This window comes from Strix aluco, chromosome 16 (assembly GCF_031877795.1).
Source record: "Strix aluco isolate bStrAlu1 chromosome 16, bStrAlu1.hap1, whole genome shotgun sequence".
Taxonomy (NCBI): Eukaryota; Metazoa; Chordata; class Aves; order Strigiformes; family Strigidae; genus Strix; species Strix aluco.
In genome coordinates, this window is record NC_133946.1 from 7,501,945 (window position 1) to 7,521,985 (window position 20,041).

Consider the following 20,041-nt stretch of genomic DNA (forward strand, 5'->3'; position numbering starts at 1 on the left):
CCAGCTCAGGAATCAAAGAAATAGCACATGGAATAAAATTCTCACATTTTTTTCTATCTCTAGGGTCCAAAGGAACACAGACTGTAGCGAGTCTTACCCAAAGGACTGCAGAAGACTACATATTCCAGAGGAAGCAATTTAAGAGATGAGTACACTAAGTATGCAGCTTCCTAGACAACTCGAGATACTGTCAACTATTATGAAACAAATCAGCTAAAGACCTCCTCATTTTCATGACATACACATGACATATCCAACTTCAAGATATAAGCATAGCAACATTTCATTACACACCTGTGAAATCTATGACTGCACCGAAGAATCCATATGTAGCTAATGCAATACTGCAAGCGTTGAATTTTGTTTGTTTTCACTCACAGTATAATTATTGGGATTCAAAGCACATTTCTCAGCCATGGTACATACTGAGAAACGACCTTTCACCCCAGTATCAGACAATCTTTTGTACACACAGTCTAAAACAACACAAAAAAATAAACCCAGTAATTATCATCTCCTGATGCTTCGCTGACGTGTCTTACCCTTGCTTCTGACTGTTTACAATCAGCAGGTAATTCTTTGACAGCACTCTCTCATTCTGTGAGAAAACTGTTCTCCAATGTTTTACAAAAATACACATGTAGCTACCACAAAAATATTTACCTCCCTGAGCTCCAGTCTACACAACATCCTTCTAATCTACCAGAAACGTATTCCCCATCCATTGTGCACCAGCTCAAACAAGGGCTGTCATGAGCCAGAGGAGCAAAGATGTGGTGCAATTGCTTTAAATCCCTTTTGAAGGCAACGCCCCACCACCGCCAAAAGCCCTCCTGCAGCTTTTGGAAAAATATTGTACTTTCCTTGACTTGCCCCTGGTTGGGAACCTACTGCTTCAAACCCTTCCGTTATTTCCTGTTCACTGCCCAAAGTTATAATTTGTACAGACAAATACTGCAACTAACTCCCTTAGCTGAAATTTCTGCCACCACTGGTCACCATCCCAGAGCTGTCTAGAAGTGGGTATGTATTTCTTAGACTCACACATATGACTCTACCACATGCAGGTAGGTGTTCAAGGAATGCCTGCAATTTCTAGGCACTCAATCATCTGTTTATCCCTGCTTTTGATATCGCAGATTGTCCTGCCTATCTCATCTTCACCACTTCATCAGTGGCAGTAGTGTCTAACGTTCCACAAAAACAGAATAATGGCAAACCCTGTCTACTAAACCATCATTATAACTCCACTGACTTGTGGCTCATCCACAAAGACAGAAAAGCAGCTGAAGGAATGAAGGTGGTGGTTTTTTTTTTTTTTTTAATGTTGCAAAAATATAAGATGGAGAAAACATCACTGGATGGAAAATTAGGGCATCTGAGTCCATGCTGCCAACAACTTTCACAGAGTACTGTGTTTGCATTCCTCTCTGAACATCAAAATGTCTCTCAGAAGCCTTTAATGGGGATCCCTGCCAAGGATGCACCTGGGCTTAAGCCAGCAGTGCTACATCCAGTTAAGGATGCATATCTCCAGCTCAGCCATCAGGCACGTACATGCTGGAACCATACAGCAACGTCAGCAAAAATTCTAACATAAAAACTTTCCAGCACAGGTATCGCAACTGTGTTAAATATGATCAGAAATGGTAATGATCACAGAGATCATTGATTTCAGCCCTGGCCAACTAAACACAAAGCAAACAAAAAATTGATTAGAAGATAGAATCAGATCCTAAATAGAAAACACCACAAATTCTGTAAGAAGCATCAAGCACATACTTAAAGAAACAGCATTATAAAGAATGGATGGAAGGAGGAATTACTTGACAGTATTTCTGGATATCAATTTGCAGTTCACCTTCAAAAAGAAAAGGCAGACCCACAACTGTTATGATGATTCCTCATTTCAGGCAAAGTTACTGGCAAGAGGTAATTCTTCTTAGCAGCATGTTGAATTATGTATTTGTACTTAAGCCTTAAATGTGTATTTTAATTTCACCTGAGTAAATTACCAGCATAAATCCTACCCTTCTCAAATACCTCTGAATTTTTAATTAACCTAATATCATAATTTCAACCAGGCAGTCAGAAGCGATGAGTAACACATGATTCATATTCAGAAGTAAATGCACCTGCTTTTCAACAACACATCTGATTACTGGTTCATTTTACCCTTTACATGACGTTGAAGCCAATCTGGGTCATACCGTTTTTAGCCAGTGACGAGTTCTTTCAGCTCACAAATAACATATAAAGAATTGATGTGCTGTTGGCCTGAAGGACATTTCTAAATGCATCATGGCAAATAGAATACATTACCAAAACACATCATTTTACTTCTGCTATGCATCAGTTCACCATGAGCTTCCATCAGACAAGATTTTACCAGGAACATTTAAGCTTTGATTTAAAGTAATGTCCCACCATTTCACCGTCTTCAGTTTACGTCATAATAATTGAGGGAGTGTTACCATATGTTAAATGTAACAAAGTGCTTATTTCTAACATTATAGACGACATGGGAAAAAAAACAAACAAACAAACATGGTTTTTGAATACTTCAGATATCCCCTAAAAACACTGCAGCAAACTGCAGTGAGACTATGAGGAAAGTCTTTACTGAATTGTCTCCTCTTCCTGACAACACTACATCTTCCAGGAGTAAGCAGGTAAGCAAAGGGAAGCCTGCTTCAAAGGTGGATCATCCCCTTTCTCCTCTGTACATTTAGTTTTTCCAGGACACGCACCTTCAGAAGGCTGAAGCTGTCCTCACATAGAACTGATATGCACTTAACCACTGAAATATGCGTATGACATATCTGCTGAAGTTTTCAAACCCTCTAACAGAACTAAAATGTGACAACTTCTCATACGCGAAGCCTATTTATTCTCAAACCTGTTTGCACATCAGATTTCTCACAGTCGCCATCATTAGCTTGACTTGTAGCATACTGGTAAATCCTATACATCTTCAATGAAAAAAAAAATAAACTTCTTTCTGGTTCAAGTTGTATAGATTTTATACACAGAAGCTAGCTCCTTCTGACATCTACCTCTAAATTTCTTGATATAATGAGTATCATGCCTGCCACATTTCCTTTACTGGGTGTGCTAACTCATATTTTAGATCAAAACAATACAAAAGACATGAAAAACATAGGAGTCAACAACAGTTATGTCATCCATTTATCAATTTTAAACCATCACTTCAACAGTTTAAAGACTCTGTGTTCTAGCTATGAAAGTCCCTTTACAGCTATAAGAAAAAAAGATAGTTCCAAGATTCTTGGGTGAAAGAAACGTAGGCAGTTGAGCTGAAAGCTGGCCTAGAGCCACCAGCTCCCCAGGTAGGCAGGGCACCTTTGGGCAATGGAGGTACCATATTTTCACATACATAGAACATATCTCTGGTATCCTGCATCCCTCTGAATAACAGATGCTTTAGAAAGAAATAAGCAAATTATACATGGGAGAGGGTAACTAGCAGGAGGGAGTAGCAGCTGGGGAGCTATGGCAGGTGGGGCTCTGAGGCAGGAACTTCTTGTATTATTTCCTCATGCATACTGCCGGAACTTACTGCTGAATGTCAGGAGGCTTTTTTCTATTTAAAACAAATAACCCAAAGGCTATAGGCAAAAAAAATGCAGTACTCAAATTTATTCAAGACGACATGAAGATATTAACATCCTAGTTCATTCTTAAATAATTAGAAACAATGCTGACAACTAGAAACTATGGCATTTTAGTATACAGTGATTTGCATACATCCATAAAAAGTTTTAGCAGTTTTCAGAAGCTACTCAAAGCATCTGTGGACAACTGGCCTTAAGTTACTTTGTATTATAGTAGAACAGCCATGTATTAAACAGACACTGCTACACACAAATTACTGAACAATCTCTGGGTAACAAGTGGTTCCACTGATTTAACTTAAACAGTTATTGTAATCTCACCCATACTAGCACCATGCAACCTGCATTAACAATCCACCTTATTTCCACCAGTAAAGGCAAGTGCAAAAGGTTTATTAACAAACACTCAATGCAAAACAGTCTGTAATTGGGTTATTTAAGTGAAATACAATAAATACTGACCAAAGCAAAATCTCAAATCTGCTCTATAAAGAGTCTAGTAAGAGTGCTACATGGAATTCTGCAAGATCCTTTCCTTCTCATTGAAGGTAGACAAGGAACCAGATCTTTGTGAAACAGACAGAATGGTGGGCCTACAAAGCTGTCAGAACCAAATCTTGAATCAGAAAAAATCTGGGAAAAGGCAGAATCAAATCAGCACTGGTGAGATATTTGAATAGGCTATGATTCTATAAAAATTGGTGGCTGCAGTGACTTAGAAACAAATAAAATCTTAATAATTCAATAACTTTACATGAAAAGCAAGCATTCAAATTCTGGTCTAATTTGCACAACGGAGTCAGAAAAAGAAGGTGGCAACTTGAGCTTCCACCACAGGAAATACTGGAGTAAATAGCTTTTATTTGCCATCCCCTCTAATTAACTAAAATTGTCCACTGGAAGGAGAAGCAGGTACGTGCCCGATTGTCTAAACTTTCCATGTTTAATTTAAGACTAGCTTTCAGTTAGGAAAAGGCAGCTATGGAACAGTCATATCTTCAACAAAGAGAAAATATCAAGCAGAATGAATGAATGGAAAGTAATTATTTCTTAATTCAGCATATCATATTTCTCATTACCAAAGAGGAAGATGTGTTTCAGTAAAGCTTTACCTTTCTCACAATGAATTCCTGTGAATCCAGAAGGGCAGACACATTTGTTAGGGGCTACACAAGTTCCACCATATCTGCATCCTTCTTCACAAAATGCTGGAAAATAAAAGCAATATGTGGGTACTACTTCATTTTTTAAAAATTCATTATACATTTGCAAGACACTAAGAAAAACATCTAAATTCTAAGCAATTACCATAATTCAACATATTAAAATTCAGTCCACCTGCAAACACAAAGAGAAGTAACTCAATCAAACGACATGAGGAAAAATCTCAGATTACACCGTAGGCAAACCACCTCACCAATAAAAGATTAATAACCATCTGGAAGAAGAAAAGAGGGGGAAAAACAATGTACGATTTTAATAGGACTGGTCTTTAAATTATACCCAATATGAATATTACAATTACAACACTTTGGTAACCCACAGAAAACTGTTAACTGCTTTGTTTTTCTCTTCTATTAAATTCACTTTACTGAAATGTCTGTAAACACACATTATTTTCCTATTTTTTTTTTTATTTTTAAGTATAAAGTATATTTTGTGGAATTGAGAAATGAAATAGGGTGAGGGTCGTGACTCAAAACAGAGGAAAAGGGCTCAACCACAAGATAATGCCTCTACTGAGGTGTGATTCTTGACAGTGCAATACACAAGTACTTTAGAAGTGTATTTGTCCAATAACTAGGATTTGAAACAACTGATGGATCTCATATTTTTTCTTGCAAGCACTCCGTGCTGTTCCATGGTATTCCTCTCACTTATAGCAGGTTTAGCAGGAAATCTACTAACTGTGCAAGAAGTTTGCTTGCAGTTTCATGTTATTTTTTGATCTTTCTTTTTGTTGTGTGTGTACACGTAGCGGAACTGAGGTTTAGAAGAGGAAAGGAAATGGCAAGCATCAGGACATCATTTAATTTGTGCTGTTAACTTGAGTAAGACCTTTGCTAAGACTAAGAGCAGGCCCTACACACACCACGCTCTCCACCATCTCCAAAATATTTACTGAACTTCACAAGTTACTCAGTGGGTTTGGCTGCACTTATGAGGGAAGTTACAATTAATATTTAAACAGCAGCTCTCTGCATCTAAGCTAATAACAGAATTGCAAAGTGTTTCCTGCAAGCTAAAATCACAGATGGAGTGTTGGCAAAGAGATGTTACAAATGCTATGAAAAGGCTTAAAGTGCTAGATAACAGAAGAAATGTTTAAGATTTATTTTCCATTGCACTAAAAAGAAAAATAAAGTGAATAAAGTACTAAGCATTAAAAAGAATCTTTTGCAATTGTTAACCACTTAGAGGCAAAAAAGCACATCATCATATCTCTTGACTGAATTGATAGACAGATCTGCCTTCCTCTAAACATATAATTCATAGCATGCCATATTGTTTTATGGAGGATAACACAGGGAGAAGAATTCTGAAGTGGTTTAGAGAAGACGGTAGTAGAACATCATAAGCCCTCCTGTGACTGGTGCAAGGCAGTGATGTGGAGAAAGCATGGTTCTTGCCCAGTAACACTTCCTGCTCATCAATGCACACACTCCATATGGGAATCTTCTGAAATATATCTATTTTTAAAACAGTCAATTTATACTTTATGGGAAAAAGAGAAATATGGTTTAAGAGTAGCATTTTGTGATTTTTTGCATATAAATATTTGTAGAAAAGTATAACTGCAGAAAGTACTAGTATGAAATACAGCTGGAAAATATATGGAAAACATGATGAGACTCAAAAGATTCCCTCCAGAGCTCTTGAAAGGAATGTTTGCTCATTTCTAATGCCAGCATTCTCAGAGAAGGTGTAAGTTAAATTCTTCATCTACATTTTTCTGGTTTGAAACTGAGAGTAAGCAGAGACTTTTGTGAAGTAGTAATACATTTCTGCATGACAACAAAGGAACTAGAATTTGTGGCAGAGCAGATATAAAGGGCAAAAAATGAAAATACGGGCAAAAAACCAAATATCTGGGAAAAAAACATCTACCTGGACTTCTGCAAAGCATCTGACATTGTCATGCACAACATCCTTATCGCTAAATTGGAGACATATGGATCTGATGGATGGACCGCTCGGTGGATAAGGAATTGGCTGGATGGTCGCACTCAAAGAGTTGCGGTCAACGGCTCAATGTCCAAGTGGAGGGCAGTGACGAGTGACGTTCCTCAGAGTTGGTGTTGGGACCAGCGCTGTTTAACATCTTTGTTGGTGACACAGACAGTGGGACTAAGTGCACCCTCAGCAAGTTTGCCAACGACACCAAGCTGTGTGGTGCGGTCGACAGGCTGGAGGGAAGGGATGTGCCATCCAGAGGGACCTGGACAGGCTGGAGAGGTGGGCTCGTGTGAACCTTATGGAGTTCAACAAGGCCAAGTGCAAGGTCCTGCACATGGGCCAGGGCAATCCCAAGCACAAATACAGGCTGGGTGAGGAGAGGATTGAGAGCAGCCCTGCGGAGAAGGACTTGGGGGTACTAGTGGATGGAAAACTGACCGTAAGCCAGCAACGTGTGCTCATAGCCCAGAAAGCCACCCATGTCCTGGGCTGCATCAAGAGAAGTGTGGCCAGTACATCGAGAGAGGGGATTCTCCCCCTCTGCTCCGCTCTCATGAGACCTCCCCCTGCAGTGCTGTGTCCAGCTCTGGGGGCACCAACATCAGAAGGACATAGACCTGCTTGAGCAGGTGCAGAGAAGGACACAAAGATGATTGGGGGGCTAGAGCACCTCCCTTATGAGAACAGGCTGAAAGAGTTGGGGTTGTTCAGCCTGGAGAAGAGAAGGCTCCAGGGAGACCTTAGAGGAGCCTTCCAGGACTTAAAAGGGCTACAGGAAAGATGGGGAGGGACTCTTAACCACGAAGTGTAGGGACAGGACAAGGGGTGATGGTATTAAACTGAAAGAGGGTAGATTTAGATTAGATGTAAGGAAGAAATTCTTTACTGTGAGGGTGGTGAGACACCAGAACAAGTTGTCCAGAGAAGCTGTGGCTGCCCTCTCCCTGGAAGGGTTCAAGGCCAGGTTGGACGGGGCTTTGAGCAACCTGGGCTAGCGGAAGGTGTCCCTGCCCATGGCAGGGGGTTGAAATTAGATGGTCTTTAAGGTCTCTTCCAACCCAAACCATTCTATGATTCTATGAATAAAGTGAATAGTTCATCCACAATATATGCCATATAGCACTAAGAAAGAACTACATGAGGCTCTTAAAAGAAGTCATAAAGGATATAAAAACAGAAAATAGTTATTGTCTATAACAATCACGTGTGTCCACTGGAAGTTGTTAGAGCTGATTGGGATAGGTAGGTAAGAGGGCTTCAGTTAGAGTTCTTACACACTTTCTTTGCCACCATAACCGATACTACCAACTTACTAATGTGAAATGTCTGCTTCTTACAATAAATCCTATTCCTAGGTCTGCACAGTAAGGTGGTGTTTTCTTCTGTTCTCTTTTAAGATTACAAACAGAGAAAGGCTTGAGACAGGGCTGGTCATGTAAAAGATTTTCCCATTAGTGCAAAAACTGTTTTATGTCAGTGCAGCAGCCAGGTCTTGACATCTGCAGGCACAGCCAAGCATGCCATTCACATCTCTGAGATAAAGACTGGGATGCCCGCCATTGGTCAAAATTCTATCTTTCTATTCCTTCCTACATATCTATATCAAGACACACTTCCTATATACGTATCCAAATGTGCTAGCACTTATTTTTCGAGCATTTTGCAATTCCCCTATCCTTTTCATGTCACATCTGAGCAACTTAAAAAAAAAAACCAACCTATATCTGTACAGGGACAACCTGAGGAATTGCTGTACTACAGGTTCCTGAGAGAAGGGACTCCCTACTGCCCAGGGCACAAGGAGGAACCCAAGAACTAGCTTGTTATATGGATGCCAGAGGGTGAAGCTGAGGAAGAAGTTGGGCAATGTCTGCAGAAGGGAAGAGTTCAACTATCCTTTTTAATTTTTGCAGAAGCTGAAAAGTCCTCTGCAATACAGACTAACTGTGCTTGCCTTTGTTGATCAGGCTTTGGTGGATTTGGGGGAGGTGGTTCATTATATTTTTATGCAAGAAAATAAAACCCCAAGGAAGAGTGCCAGAATTATCCTGCTGTTCCGCAGATGGTTCTTCTACAAACCCTCTAATTCCTGTATTGCAGGGTTGCAGGAAGTGGGAGCATCAAAACCACAAATCTCAGAACATCGTTACAAAATCAAAATGTTTGTCTAAAGGCTACTTTCCTTAACTACTAGAAAAAGAGCTCATAGTATTATCTGCAGTACTAACAGCACTACTCTGAATTTTAAGAATGCTCAATACCTCTAATAATAGGAACTCAGTTTCAATTGCTAGCAATTTTACCAAACTTCACTTATTTGAACTATTTTCTCTAATAGTTCTGCCTCCGGCTGAAGCCTTTTAGAACATTTTATCAAAATTCATTCATTTCCAACAATGAGATTTTTCCTTTACACCCTTAGCAGAAGAGATTAATTAAAGAAAATCTTTACATCACTTCTGTACCTATGCCTTATGGACAAGAGGACCCAACAGGGAGCAGCTCAATGACTGAATAGTAAATCAGCTGGAGTGCCCATGCATTCATCAAACTACCTGCTTTGGTGCTTATCCTTTGTTATACCTCTGATGGGCTGTAGGATCTAGACTTCCACTGCGGTTTAGACCCTTCAAAATCAAAACTCTATTTGGGGGAATGGGGACCTACCAATACCACAGAACTAGCAGTTATAAACCTTAATTGCAGACTCCCTCCTACTCAAAGAAAGTTAACACATGAAAGGTAAATTGTGGCTGGATCGTATTTTGCTAATGTATTCCCATAAATATATCCTGTCCCTGAAATTATTTGCAGGCTGGCAACCTTGTTAAAAAGGAGAATGATTACTGAATTTGTAATAAAGGTTTTATCAGGAAAATTAAGTGAAGATGCCATTAGGGTAAAAGTCTACGAGGGTAAATCTCCATCATTAAGAGTCTTATTCAGTATTCCATATGTAAAGGAAACAGAATCTATTGATTTCAGGAGGCTTCTGCCAAAGTGAACAAATCTCTGTAATGCTGATTTCTTCCTCCAAAATAAAGGCCTTTATCATATAAAGACCTTTCCTAAATAGCCATCATTTCTCTGAAGAGGAGTTTTATTTTTATGCATGTCCTCCTTGATGATGGATCTGTAGCGAACGGAAACACCCAAATTATAAATCTGCTGAATATGTCATTTTTGTGATAATGTTGGAGGGACAGGGGAGTCTCGCTGTGGAGCTCCACAAAGAGCAGCATAAATGTACCCACAAACTTGGAACCATGCTCCTGGACGTGCACAAGCTGCATACCCACTGCCTACACATTTATGGGGTACAGTTTCTTTTCCCCTGCCCAGTTAAATAGAGTTATCTCTCTTCCAATGAAGCTGTTACGGACATCCCCAGGAAGGAAAAGAAGTTAGCAGAGCTAGAGCCTCTTTGATTGTAAGGTGTGGAATCTGTCTGACGTTTCTGTAAATTCCTTTTGTTCTACGCACAAGACAGCCAGTGTGAAGGAGGCGTGCTAACAGTAGCTTCAAAATATTTTGTACTGTCTGTTACTGAATATTGTAGTCTCTTTTTAGCTCCTCTAGTTACAAGACTCAGGGAAGCTGGACAGTTTGGGTTCCAGCCTCCTTTCTTACAGAGCTGAAAGAACTGCCTTGACTACTTTAATTTTTTGCATGGTAGCACAGTGCAATACTTCACTGTGCTACTAAAGGAAAGCAGGTGCTGCAGCGTGGAACCCTCACATTAAGCAAATACCTTTTACTTCCAAGTGTAATACAGCAATTATAAAATAAAAATACTTACGTTTATAAATATATAAAAATAATTTTATTAAGAGAAAAACAGAAGAAAAACAATTATCCTACGAATTTAAAGGAACGTTACTTGATTATGAAGATACAGAAGTCACCTTCCCAAATAAATCAGATATATATAAAATATTATTTCTTGATATACACAAAATGAAATTTTCTATAAAGCTATAATAAAACATTACAGTCTTAATATTACTGTTACATTCATATTTTCTAAAATTTCATATACTTATTTATTAAACACAGCTTTTATTAGGCCAATTTCTTGATGTTGCTCTACTACAGCATAATACTCACTTTTACAGCTATAGATCATCCACAACAATGTCACCATAGAAATATAAAATGACCAACTGTAATGGAACCATAGGTATAGTACACTGTACTCCCTTCTTTTTCCTTTATCCAATCTGTCCATTACTTTTGCAAAAAAGAAACTCAGTTAAAACGGAAGCACCTCATTTATTTAGGGTTCATCTTCTCCCATTTGAGAATGAGCAAATTCTCAAATTCTGAGAATTTGAACTCAGAAGCAACTGATTAGAATTCTATCAAGTGAATAGTCCCTGTTTCGTCTTCATCTCAACATCACCAGTAACACCAACATTTTAAGAACATCTGTACAATTTGTTTACTAAGCAGCTGACCTCTTCAACTTGACAGCACAAAGAGATGGAACAGGTTGAAAAGCAAGTGCCTTAATAGTGGGTACTTTTGGCTTCTTCCACTGCTTCTCTCCCCCTCATGATTTTCCCTGTTTCTTCTTTAGTCAAGAAAAAAAAAAAAATAGTACTGAAAAAAATAGTTCCATCAGTACCAAAAGGAACATCACTCCACAAAAAGATAGAGGGTGCCATAGCTTACATAAAAGAACATAGCAATACCAAAAATGCAAACTCCTGCCCCCCATATCACAGGGAAGAGAAACTCTTAATTAAAGAAAGCACACACAGATTTGTTCAACAGGGTATACTGTATGTGTTCATATGGGCCAAAACCACACCTACTCCTATATTACGTTAGGTTTACCACAGATAAAGCCAATCACTAGCTTGTTTCCATAAGCAAGGTACTCCACAGCTTCTCAAGACAACTGCAGTGCAGAACAGCCATTAGTCTACTTTGCAGTGGCAACTGCAGTGCAGCTCAAGGTGAGACCCTGTCCTTCAGACAGCATACATGATAGCAGCTTCTACTGTGTAGTAGCGATATAGTAACCTGCAGGTTTTCTGCATTTTGGCCCAAAGTACTAGGTGCTCACATTCATCTCAAACTAGTTGGTAGCTGGCCTCATATGCATGCATCAGCTTCAGTGGGTGTTAAGATTCCTATGGCAAAGAGCGTAAATTGTTCTTCATGGCCAAATACAGCACCGTATCCTGCCAATGCCGCCCTGTATTTAAACCTACAGCAGCTTTCTAGAAGACTGGAACTCAAAGGGACTTCAGCCTGACACCTTTACTTGCTCAAAGACTATGTACCAGCACAGGGAGGTAGGGAAAGAAAAGAAGGTGGGTAAATCCATCCCTTACTGGTGCTCACCACAGGCGCTTTGCTCTGTGCAGTGTTCCCTACCCAAAATGCAAACCCCAGCTCCTCCTGGTCACTGCCTCGGCAAGGGCCATCCCCTCTTGACATCATCTTTGTTTGTTGTGTAAATCAGCAGGTGCCTGGGATTGTTACACTGGGCAGCATAAGAGACAAAATCATACTAGCTTCTCTTGCACTTTTGAAAGGCTTTTTTACCAATTTATTTTCAATAGAGTGGTCAGTAAAATGACTATGAAGTCCACTGGTATTTGGCCAGGCTCAAAGACCATATGCACATCAAGTGAAAAAAGGGACATTTGGGAAAGGCAAGGAAGGGGTCAGACACAGACTGCCTGGGTAAACAAAAATGTGCAGCTTTGGAAAAGAGATGGGTTAGCGGAACTATACAAGCAATTTGATAATCAATTGATGGAAAGACCGCAATTTCATTAGCTGATTGAATTTACTCAGCCAAGTACGCACAAGGTCGCAGTTGATAACAATCCAACTATGTAAGCCAAATACCAGAATAATCAGATGATACCAGTTGCTGAGGCGGGTTTAGAGGACAGCTGAGAAAGTAAGGAGAAAGCACACAAGCAAAATAAGGGAGCAGCAGAGGTTCTGCTCTTTTTCCCTGTACTCAAGTGTGACGCTATCATCTATAAAAGTACAAAAATCTTCTCGGTTTAGTGAACTTCATCCACTGGATACAGGGTGCGACTTATTTAACACAAAGTCTGCCAAATGCCACTGGAGTCCTTTTACAGCTGACTGGAGTCAGAGAAGGACAAATCTGGCAGGAATGAACTTTGGGCAAAAGAAGTGTCCTGGAAAATTTTCATCCCACATGTTGGAGCAGGAAGGGGAGTGTGGGTCAGTCTGGCAATCAGAATGTGAACACATCTGAGACTGGAAGACAAATCCTTAGCTGGGCAGTTCTTCACCTTTGTGAGTGGCTTCCAACCTAATTTATGCTTCAGATTTTATGCGTGGTATGTATGACAGCTAGTTCAGTTCAGGAATAGCCTATAAATCTCAGGTCTTCTAACAGCTAATTGTAAAGTCATTATTCCCGATTTATATTTCTAGAGATTTTGCATATAAGAGGGACTTTACAAACATAATTAGCATAACGGCTGCCTAGTGTAGTCAAAATTCCTAATCCTGGTAGTACAAAACTCCTACTTAGAGCTAATCCTGAACAAAGATCAATGAACTCAGAATTAAGGTTTGGAGATGGGGTTTTTTCAAAGCACTCAGAAGGCATGAAGGAATTCTTTCAAATATGGGAGGCAATACACAATGAGAGTAAAGAAGGAAAAAGGGAAAACCAGAAAATTATCTGGAATGATTATAAAGAATAACAAATATATCAGGAAGAAATGATGTCAAAGATATTGGATACAGGCATGCGTACGTACGTACTGTGTGTGAGCTTGCATGTGTGCATATATTTGCACAGTATATAGTATTTTTGAAGTAGTGCACTAATACCATAGAGTTTGTCACTAGGCTATTTTAGCTTATGTAGCAGTGAATCTTTTCAAGTACCCAGTGCTCTGTCACACAGCACTTGCAAAATTAAGATTAAGGTGAATTTGGAAGGCTGAGAATATCTCTCAGAAGACACTGAACTCTTGGCAGTGGGCCCTTTCTTTGCTGTTATATGATGTTAAATTCTCTTCGTGCTTGGTGTTTTGCTTGAGTGATATGTAATCAAGTTGTGGCCATTTGTACGCAAGCAGCAGGCCGTTAGACTGAGTGCTTTCAGGGTGGCTCAAGTGCTGTTTGGCTGGAGATGCTGGATTTTTTTGAAAAATGAAACATCAAATCCTTAAAATTAGTACAATGAATTACAGTGACAAATACTAATAATTTCCTTCATACTACCCCAGTAATGGAACTTACTTTTGCATGTGTAAGTTACCCACCTTGATCAATACATTCTCACCTAAAATCTTTTATAAAGAACAAACAAGCTATACTTCATTAAATGAATTCAGAAAGCATACTGTATTGGTAAAAACTCATATAGGAAACACTTATTGATGTCCATCTTACTTTAAGGCTCTGAGGACAGATATGTGACAATTTTCTAGAATGTATATGAAAAAGATCAACAGAAGCAGAGACAAAAGGAATAAAATAAAATTTGTCCTGTGATAAATTACACTTTTGAAAGCATATCTCACATCCCCAGATGATTCTGTGCTAAATAAATATCCTTGTTGCCATTTTACCACGCTGCTTCCTCAAGGCTAGACTCTTCAATGTTGTTAGTGCACCATTTTAAGTTAACTGCAGCTGTCTGTCTAATAACCTAACACTAAGCATGACAAAATAGGGCAGAATACTTTCACAAACCAACTGAACATCATTTTTCAAAATTCAAGTCAACAGTTAAAACTGTAAAACCAAACTGAAATTTACTTTGAGAAATGACATACTATATTATTGGAGTTTTTCTTTCCACCATATCAGTGTGCTTATTATACTCCCTTTTTTTTTTTAACAAATGGGTAGAGAATAATTTATATTTACAAACATAACACAAATTATGATTTTATATATTTTAATTTAAAGTTCAGTAAAGTTATCAAAACAAATCAGACAGAAGAAAACTTTTACTAAAAACTCCAGAAAGAAAGAGAGGATCATAGAATTATAGAAGGGTTTGGGTTGGAAGGGACCTTAGAGATCATCTAGTTCCAACCCCCCTGCCCTTCCTGGGCAGGGACACCTTCCACTAGATCAGGCTGCTCAGGATGTGAAACTTCTGACCTGCTTCCATTTGGCTGCAGTACAGTTTCTTTAGAAATCAGTTATGCTTAATCAATCTTAATTTAAGGATAAAGAAGCATGTTCCAGAAGCACAATAGAAGCATTTTCCTTTCCCTGATCTATTATCACAACTTTAGAAAGACCTTGATTCAAATCCCATTGAACTCATTGAAAAAAACCCTGAATTCAATAAACAGTGGATGCAATCTTAGGTCTGTTTGACCTTAGGTACAGTACATGGAATATTCAGACAACACAGAAATAGTTTTCTAACTGCATGTGTTTTACAGTTCTGTGATCTTAGCCTTCCAGTCCATACAAACGCACTCCATCGACACATTCAGCACAAAACTAGCTGGATTAAACCCTAATGTAACAGGTATACGGTCTTTAAATTCACTTCTTGCTTTGCCCTGTAGCACTGATAGGCATGTTCACCAATAAAACACAAGTCTGTTTACCTGTAAGAAACATTCTGTCTCAATGTGAAAGATTTACTCCATATTGCTTAATGAAAAGCTACCTAGCATCATCAAACAATCATCTGTACTAAAAACACCAGAGTGTTGAATAAGCTGTAAAAATATATTCCTAAACATTAACATTATTTTATGGTAATTCACTATATGAGGAACACTATCTTTTGAAATTGTAAAGAAACTTTAAGGAAGCAGTTTTAGTTGCAGCTGGAAACAAGTGTGTTTCTTGGGGGAAATCATAGTTGCTGAAGTGTTACATTCAGCAACATTTTTTTGAAGGTTGCTGGTACCTTATTGCAAGCATAATAATTGAAACTGAAAACATGTATTTGTTTTGACAGCTGCACAAAATATGCAATAGTAAATCAAGGAATTATTGATAGCAATTAGCTACCTGAAGGTGACATTACTGAGAGGGGGAAGAAGAAAACAGTAAATAAAATGGCAGTGGGATTTTCTGGTCTGGATCAAGGATGTGTAAAGACAAATAACTTACAAAGACATTAATAGACCTTAAGTAGTGTATTTTTAAACAAGCACACTAAAATTTAGGTGTTCTCTCTCATTGTCTTAATATTACACTTCTGGTATGCTGCAACTAACAGCTACAGCGGTATCTTTGGAAACATTTTCTAATGGACTTTTGCACCATCTTTTAAATCTTACTCATTCTGCCAAGCCACTCCACTGAAAATAAAAGGCCTTTTTCAAAGCACGATTGAATTCTACTGACCAATACCAGAAGGATGGGAATTGTCAGTTCTGAGATCGGAGTCCTCTGACTACACAACAAGGACTTCAGTAAGTGAAGCTTTCAGAACACATCCACAATACCCATCCAGCCTTCAGTCTTTATCAGGTAAGATGCCATGTTAGATATAGATGTTTCCCCATTAAGGAACAGAATTAAGAGTTAATCTCCATTTACAGAATCTATCTTACCTTGCAGTCTCTAACAATAAAGGTTAGAATTCACTAAAGACACTGCCGAGGCGGCAATCAAGAGATGAAAAGCCTGTATCCCATCAGCAATGCCCCAGGGCATTCCGTCTCATTCAAATCAAGTTTATATAGGGGAAAGAAAGAATAACAAAGAAAACAATGAAGGCGGGTTGGAGAGGTGGGGGGAGAGAGATTCAAACACACTGCTAAAACATGCCACACTAAATAAAGGATTCTCTTAGGTCCAGATAACTTCTGCACTCTTCTACACTTCTGACCTTTGCATTTGTTGGATTTAAAAGAGAATGCAAATAACTATTAATAGGACACAATTCATCTCAGCTCTTATCTGCATTTTAAATCCAAAAGTTTTTCAGTAGCTGAAATATTATCTCTAAAGCAGAGTTTTCTCAAAAAAAAAAAAAAAGTAGATTTTAAGCAATTATTTTAATTTTCCCAGTGGCAAAAGACGTTCATCTCAGCATCTGGATTTACCTAAAATATTCTCACCAAATAAATTTTATCCTGAAGTGCAAGGCTCATCCAGAAGAGAATAAACTTAAATATTTTGACTCATTTTAGAGCCACCAGAGTTTTCAATAGGGAAAAAAGAAGCACTGGAAAGTGATATTGTTCTTACCATTACACAGAAATTCCACTCTGAAGGCAGAGATTGCTTTCACTCAAGCTGGTGTGACAGCAGGTGTGATATGCATCACCATCAGCCTTATAATCATCATAATACATTGCTTTTACATAAATCCTTTCATCTCAAGCTTTTACACATTATGAACAATTAAGCCTTACAACCCCCCAGCGAGGAAGACGCATTAAGAACCTGAACCTGCTAGGCACTTTTTCATAACAGAGTTAACTACAGAAATATAATTTAATAAAGAACGCATTTAACAAGTAAGAGCAGAAAAGCAAATATAATCTTTGTGTGTATAATCTTTGACTGAGCCAAGAGCATTTTAGAAACCCAAGGGACCACACTCTCTGCTAGTGTCAATTAGTAAATCTATATCAATTTGCACAGTGACAAAGAATTTACCCCCTAAATTCTTAAACTACAAGACTCTAAGGAGTACATCTCTGTCACAATTTATAAGACCACACTGCTGACTTGTGTCCTTACATGCACACGTAATCACACAAACATTTTAACTAATATATGGAAAGTATGCACAACGTTGATTTAAGTTTCTGCTACCTGTTCCCCCTCTCTGCTATTTTTTCTACAGAGAACTCACTGGGTAGTAACATGTTGGGGAATGGTAAAGCGAAAGGAAGATGAAATATAAATCCTCAGTTGCTTCTTATAGAGCAATGCCACCTGGGTCACAAATCTCACTTCAATGATTCTGCCTCAGTGCACTCCGTATTTTGCCGTATGGGCCCCATCACAATGTCATTTGCTTCAAAAAAATCAAAGTAATGAAAAATCTCTACAACTGGCTTGAGCACGCCTTAGAGGTACTGAAACTTTTCAAAAGTGCAGTACTTAAAGCTTGGAGCGTCTGGCCAAAGTTTTCTTCCCTGATGCACGCGAAACATTCCAGACAATGTTTGTTTGCCTCACAACCTGATAATAGCGCTTCAGTAGCGCCACAGAGCATATGCTGTATAGATTTTTTTAGTACTTTGGATTCATTTAGAATGATAAGGTTCAACATAAATGTGAAATAACCTTCTTATGCTTTAGTCTGCTAATGGTACACAGTATATTCTTAATGTAGAAAAAATAAAGCACCATAAATGGCAGCTGTAATCCTTCCATCAAGTACAGTGTGTGTTGCTAATGGATTATGTTTTCAAAACAGATTTCTAGTACCACCTTCTCAGGATATCATGTTACAATGTTTAGTTTGCAAAAATTGACTACAGGAATACTTGCTATATTGCTTGGCAATGCAACATTTAATTTTATGGTGCATAAAATGCATTTCTCTTAACAGATGTATCACTTCCCTGATATCATGACTGAACTGCTTCATACCCATTAAATGCTATGTGGGGAACTAGCAAAGCTATGGTGTTTATTTTTGCTGTAGCACACACTCCTTGCTCATAACATCATGCTTCTCTTCACAGACTTGATCACATGTATACCACATCTATTCTTACATACATTTGCTGCTTATGCACAAAAAGTGTCCCAGGCATGCCTCCTAAAGCACATGAGAATTACAAAAGTGTCTGTAGATAAGAAATTACTAAAAAATAAATTGTAACATTCAGTAGTTCTCCACAAAATGAAATTCAGCCTTTGGTTTCAGAAAGGTTAGCCTCCATCCCAAATCTGGGTTAAATATCCCATTTAATCGCATCCTGACAAAAAAAAAAAAAAAAAAAAATTTGCTCTATGTTGGAAAATTTTAGAACAGAAAGAATATAATTTAATTGCAATATTCCCTGACTAAACTGAGGGAAAACCATGTGCCTATATTTCACAATTCTTCAAGATGAATGGCTTTGGGGATCCACCACAGCCACACAGCAGTCATACCACTGTGCAGTCCCTGGTAGACATCATACTAATAATAAGGCTTATGAAGTGATCTGGAAGAAGACAAAGTCACAGTTACGTGACCTGATTTGTGGGAATTCTTCTCTATATAGGTTGTGACATGAAAGCAGGTAAGATTCATTTAATTGTTTGTTTTTCCAGCTGTCTGCTGTGACTGGCTTCTATAAAGGAGAGTGAAGCAGTTCTGAGAACAGTTACTCTTTCCGCATGCATGTGTCTGTTCTCAATATCTCTCATACTGAGGGTTTCTGCAATCTGATAACAGGAGCTCTGGCAGATGATGAGACTTTACAAAACACAGTGTTAACCCCCCTCATGTCATGCCCTCCAATGCAGTTTACTGGAGTTTGCTAAGTTTCACTAAACTGTGTTCCAAAAATAGTTTCAGAAAACATATTCTTTGACTCTAGAAATATCATCTTAAGAGAACAAGCAAACGAGCTCCACAAAGCATGTGTTCTTTGAAACAAGACACAAATAGTAGGAGTGACTTCTGTGAGAATTAACTTGCTTAAAATACTGGGGTTCAAGCATGAACAGAGCTACAGAGGAAATATGTGAAGACAAAAATAAAATTATTAGATTGATGCAAAGTCATCTTCAAATATTTCAACCTTATGAGCAATCAGAATTTGGACTAGAAAGAAAACTACTTCAGGTCATGTTTATTTTATCTGTCCCATGTAAATTATGTTCAAGGAGAATGTACTATGCAATGGTACAATATTTTAATACTCACATCCATATTAAGATGTCACTCATCAGGTATGAGAAATATAGCAATGCTACACCATGATTCATAAAGTCATCATGAACATAATACACTGCAGTACTTTCTCTCATGTAGTACCTAGTCTTCATGTATCTCACTGGAAACCAGTGTACCCTAAACATAATTCTAAATGACACTTTGCTTAACACTAAAGCATATTACTCAAGCCAAGAATTAGATACAGAAGTGTAGCATGGAGACATACATCAGACACAACAGTTTTGTTTATTTTAAAGACATCCATGTTCCAAATTACATACGTGCTAAGTTGAAAACCTACCTAATACCAGGTAGAAAATAAAATCAAAGTATCAGCACCACAAGCACTTAAATATTCTATTGCCTCACTAATACAAACTTCAGCAGAGTAAAGGAACCTTTT

At 38.3% G+C, this 20,041-nt stretch overlaps 1 protein-coding gene across 2 annotated transcripts in view; it reads right to left on the bottom strand.

The window, feature by feature from the left end:
- NELL1 (neural EGFL like 1) overlaps positions 1-20,041 on the bottom strand; it is a 296,030-nt gene that overhangs the window by 63,219 nt on the left and 212,770 nt on the right. For both annotated transcript variants that reach the window (XM_074842236.1, XM_074842235.1), the window contains exon 15: positions 4,748-4,843. In XM_074842236.1, coding sequence (XP_074698337.1) covers positions 4,748-4,843 — 96 coding nt within the window. The remainder of the gene's footprint in view (positions 1-4,747; positions 4,844-20,041) is intronic.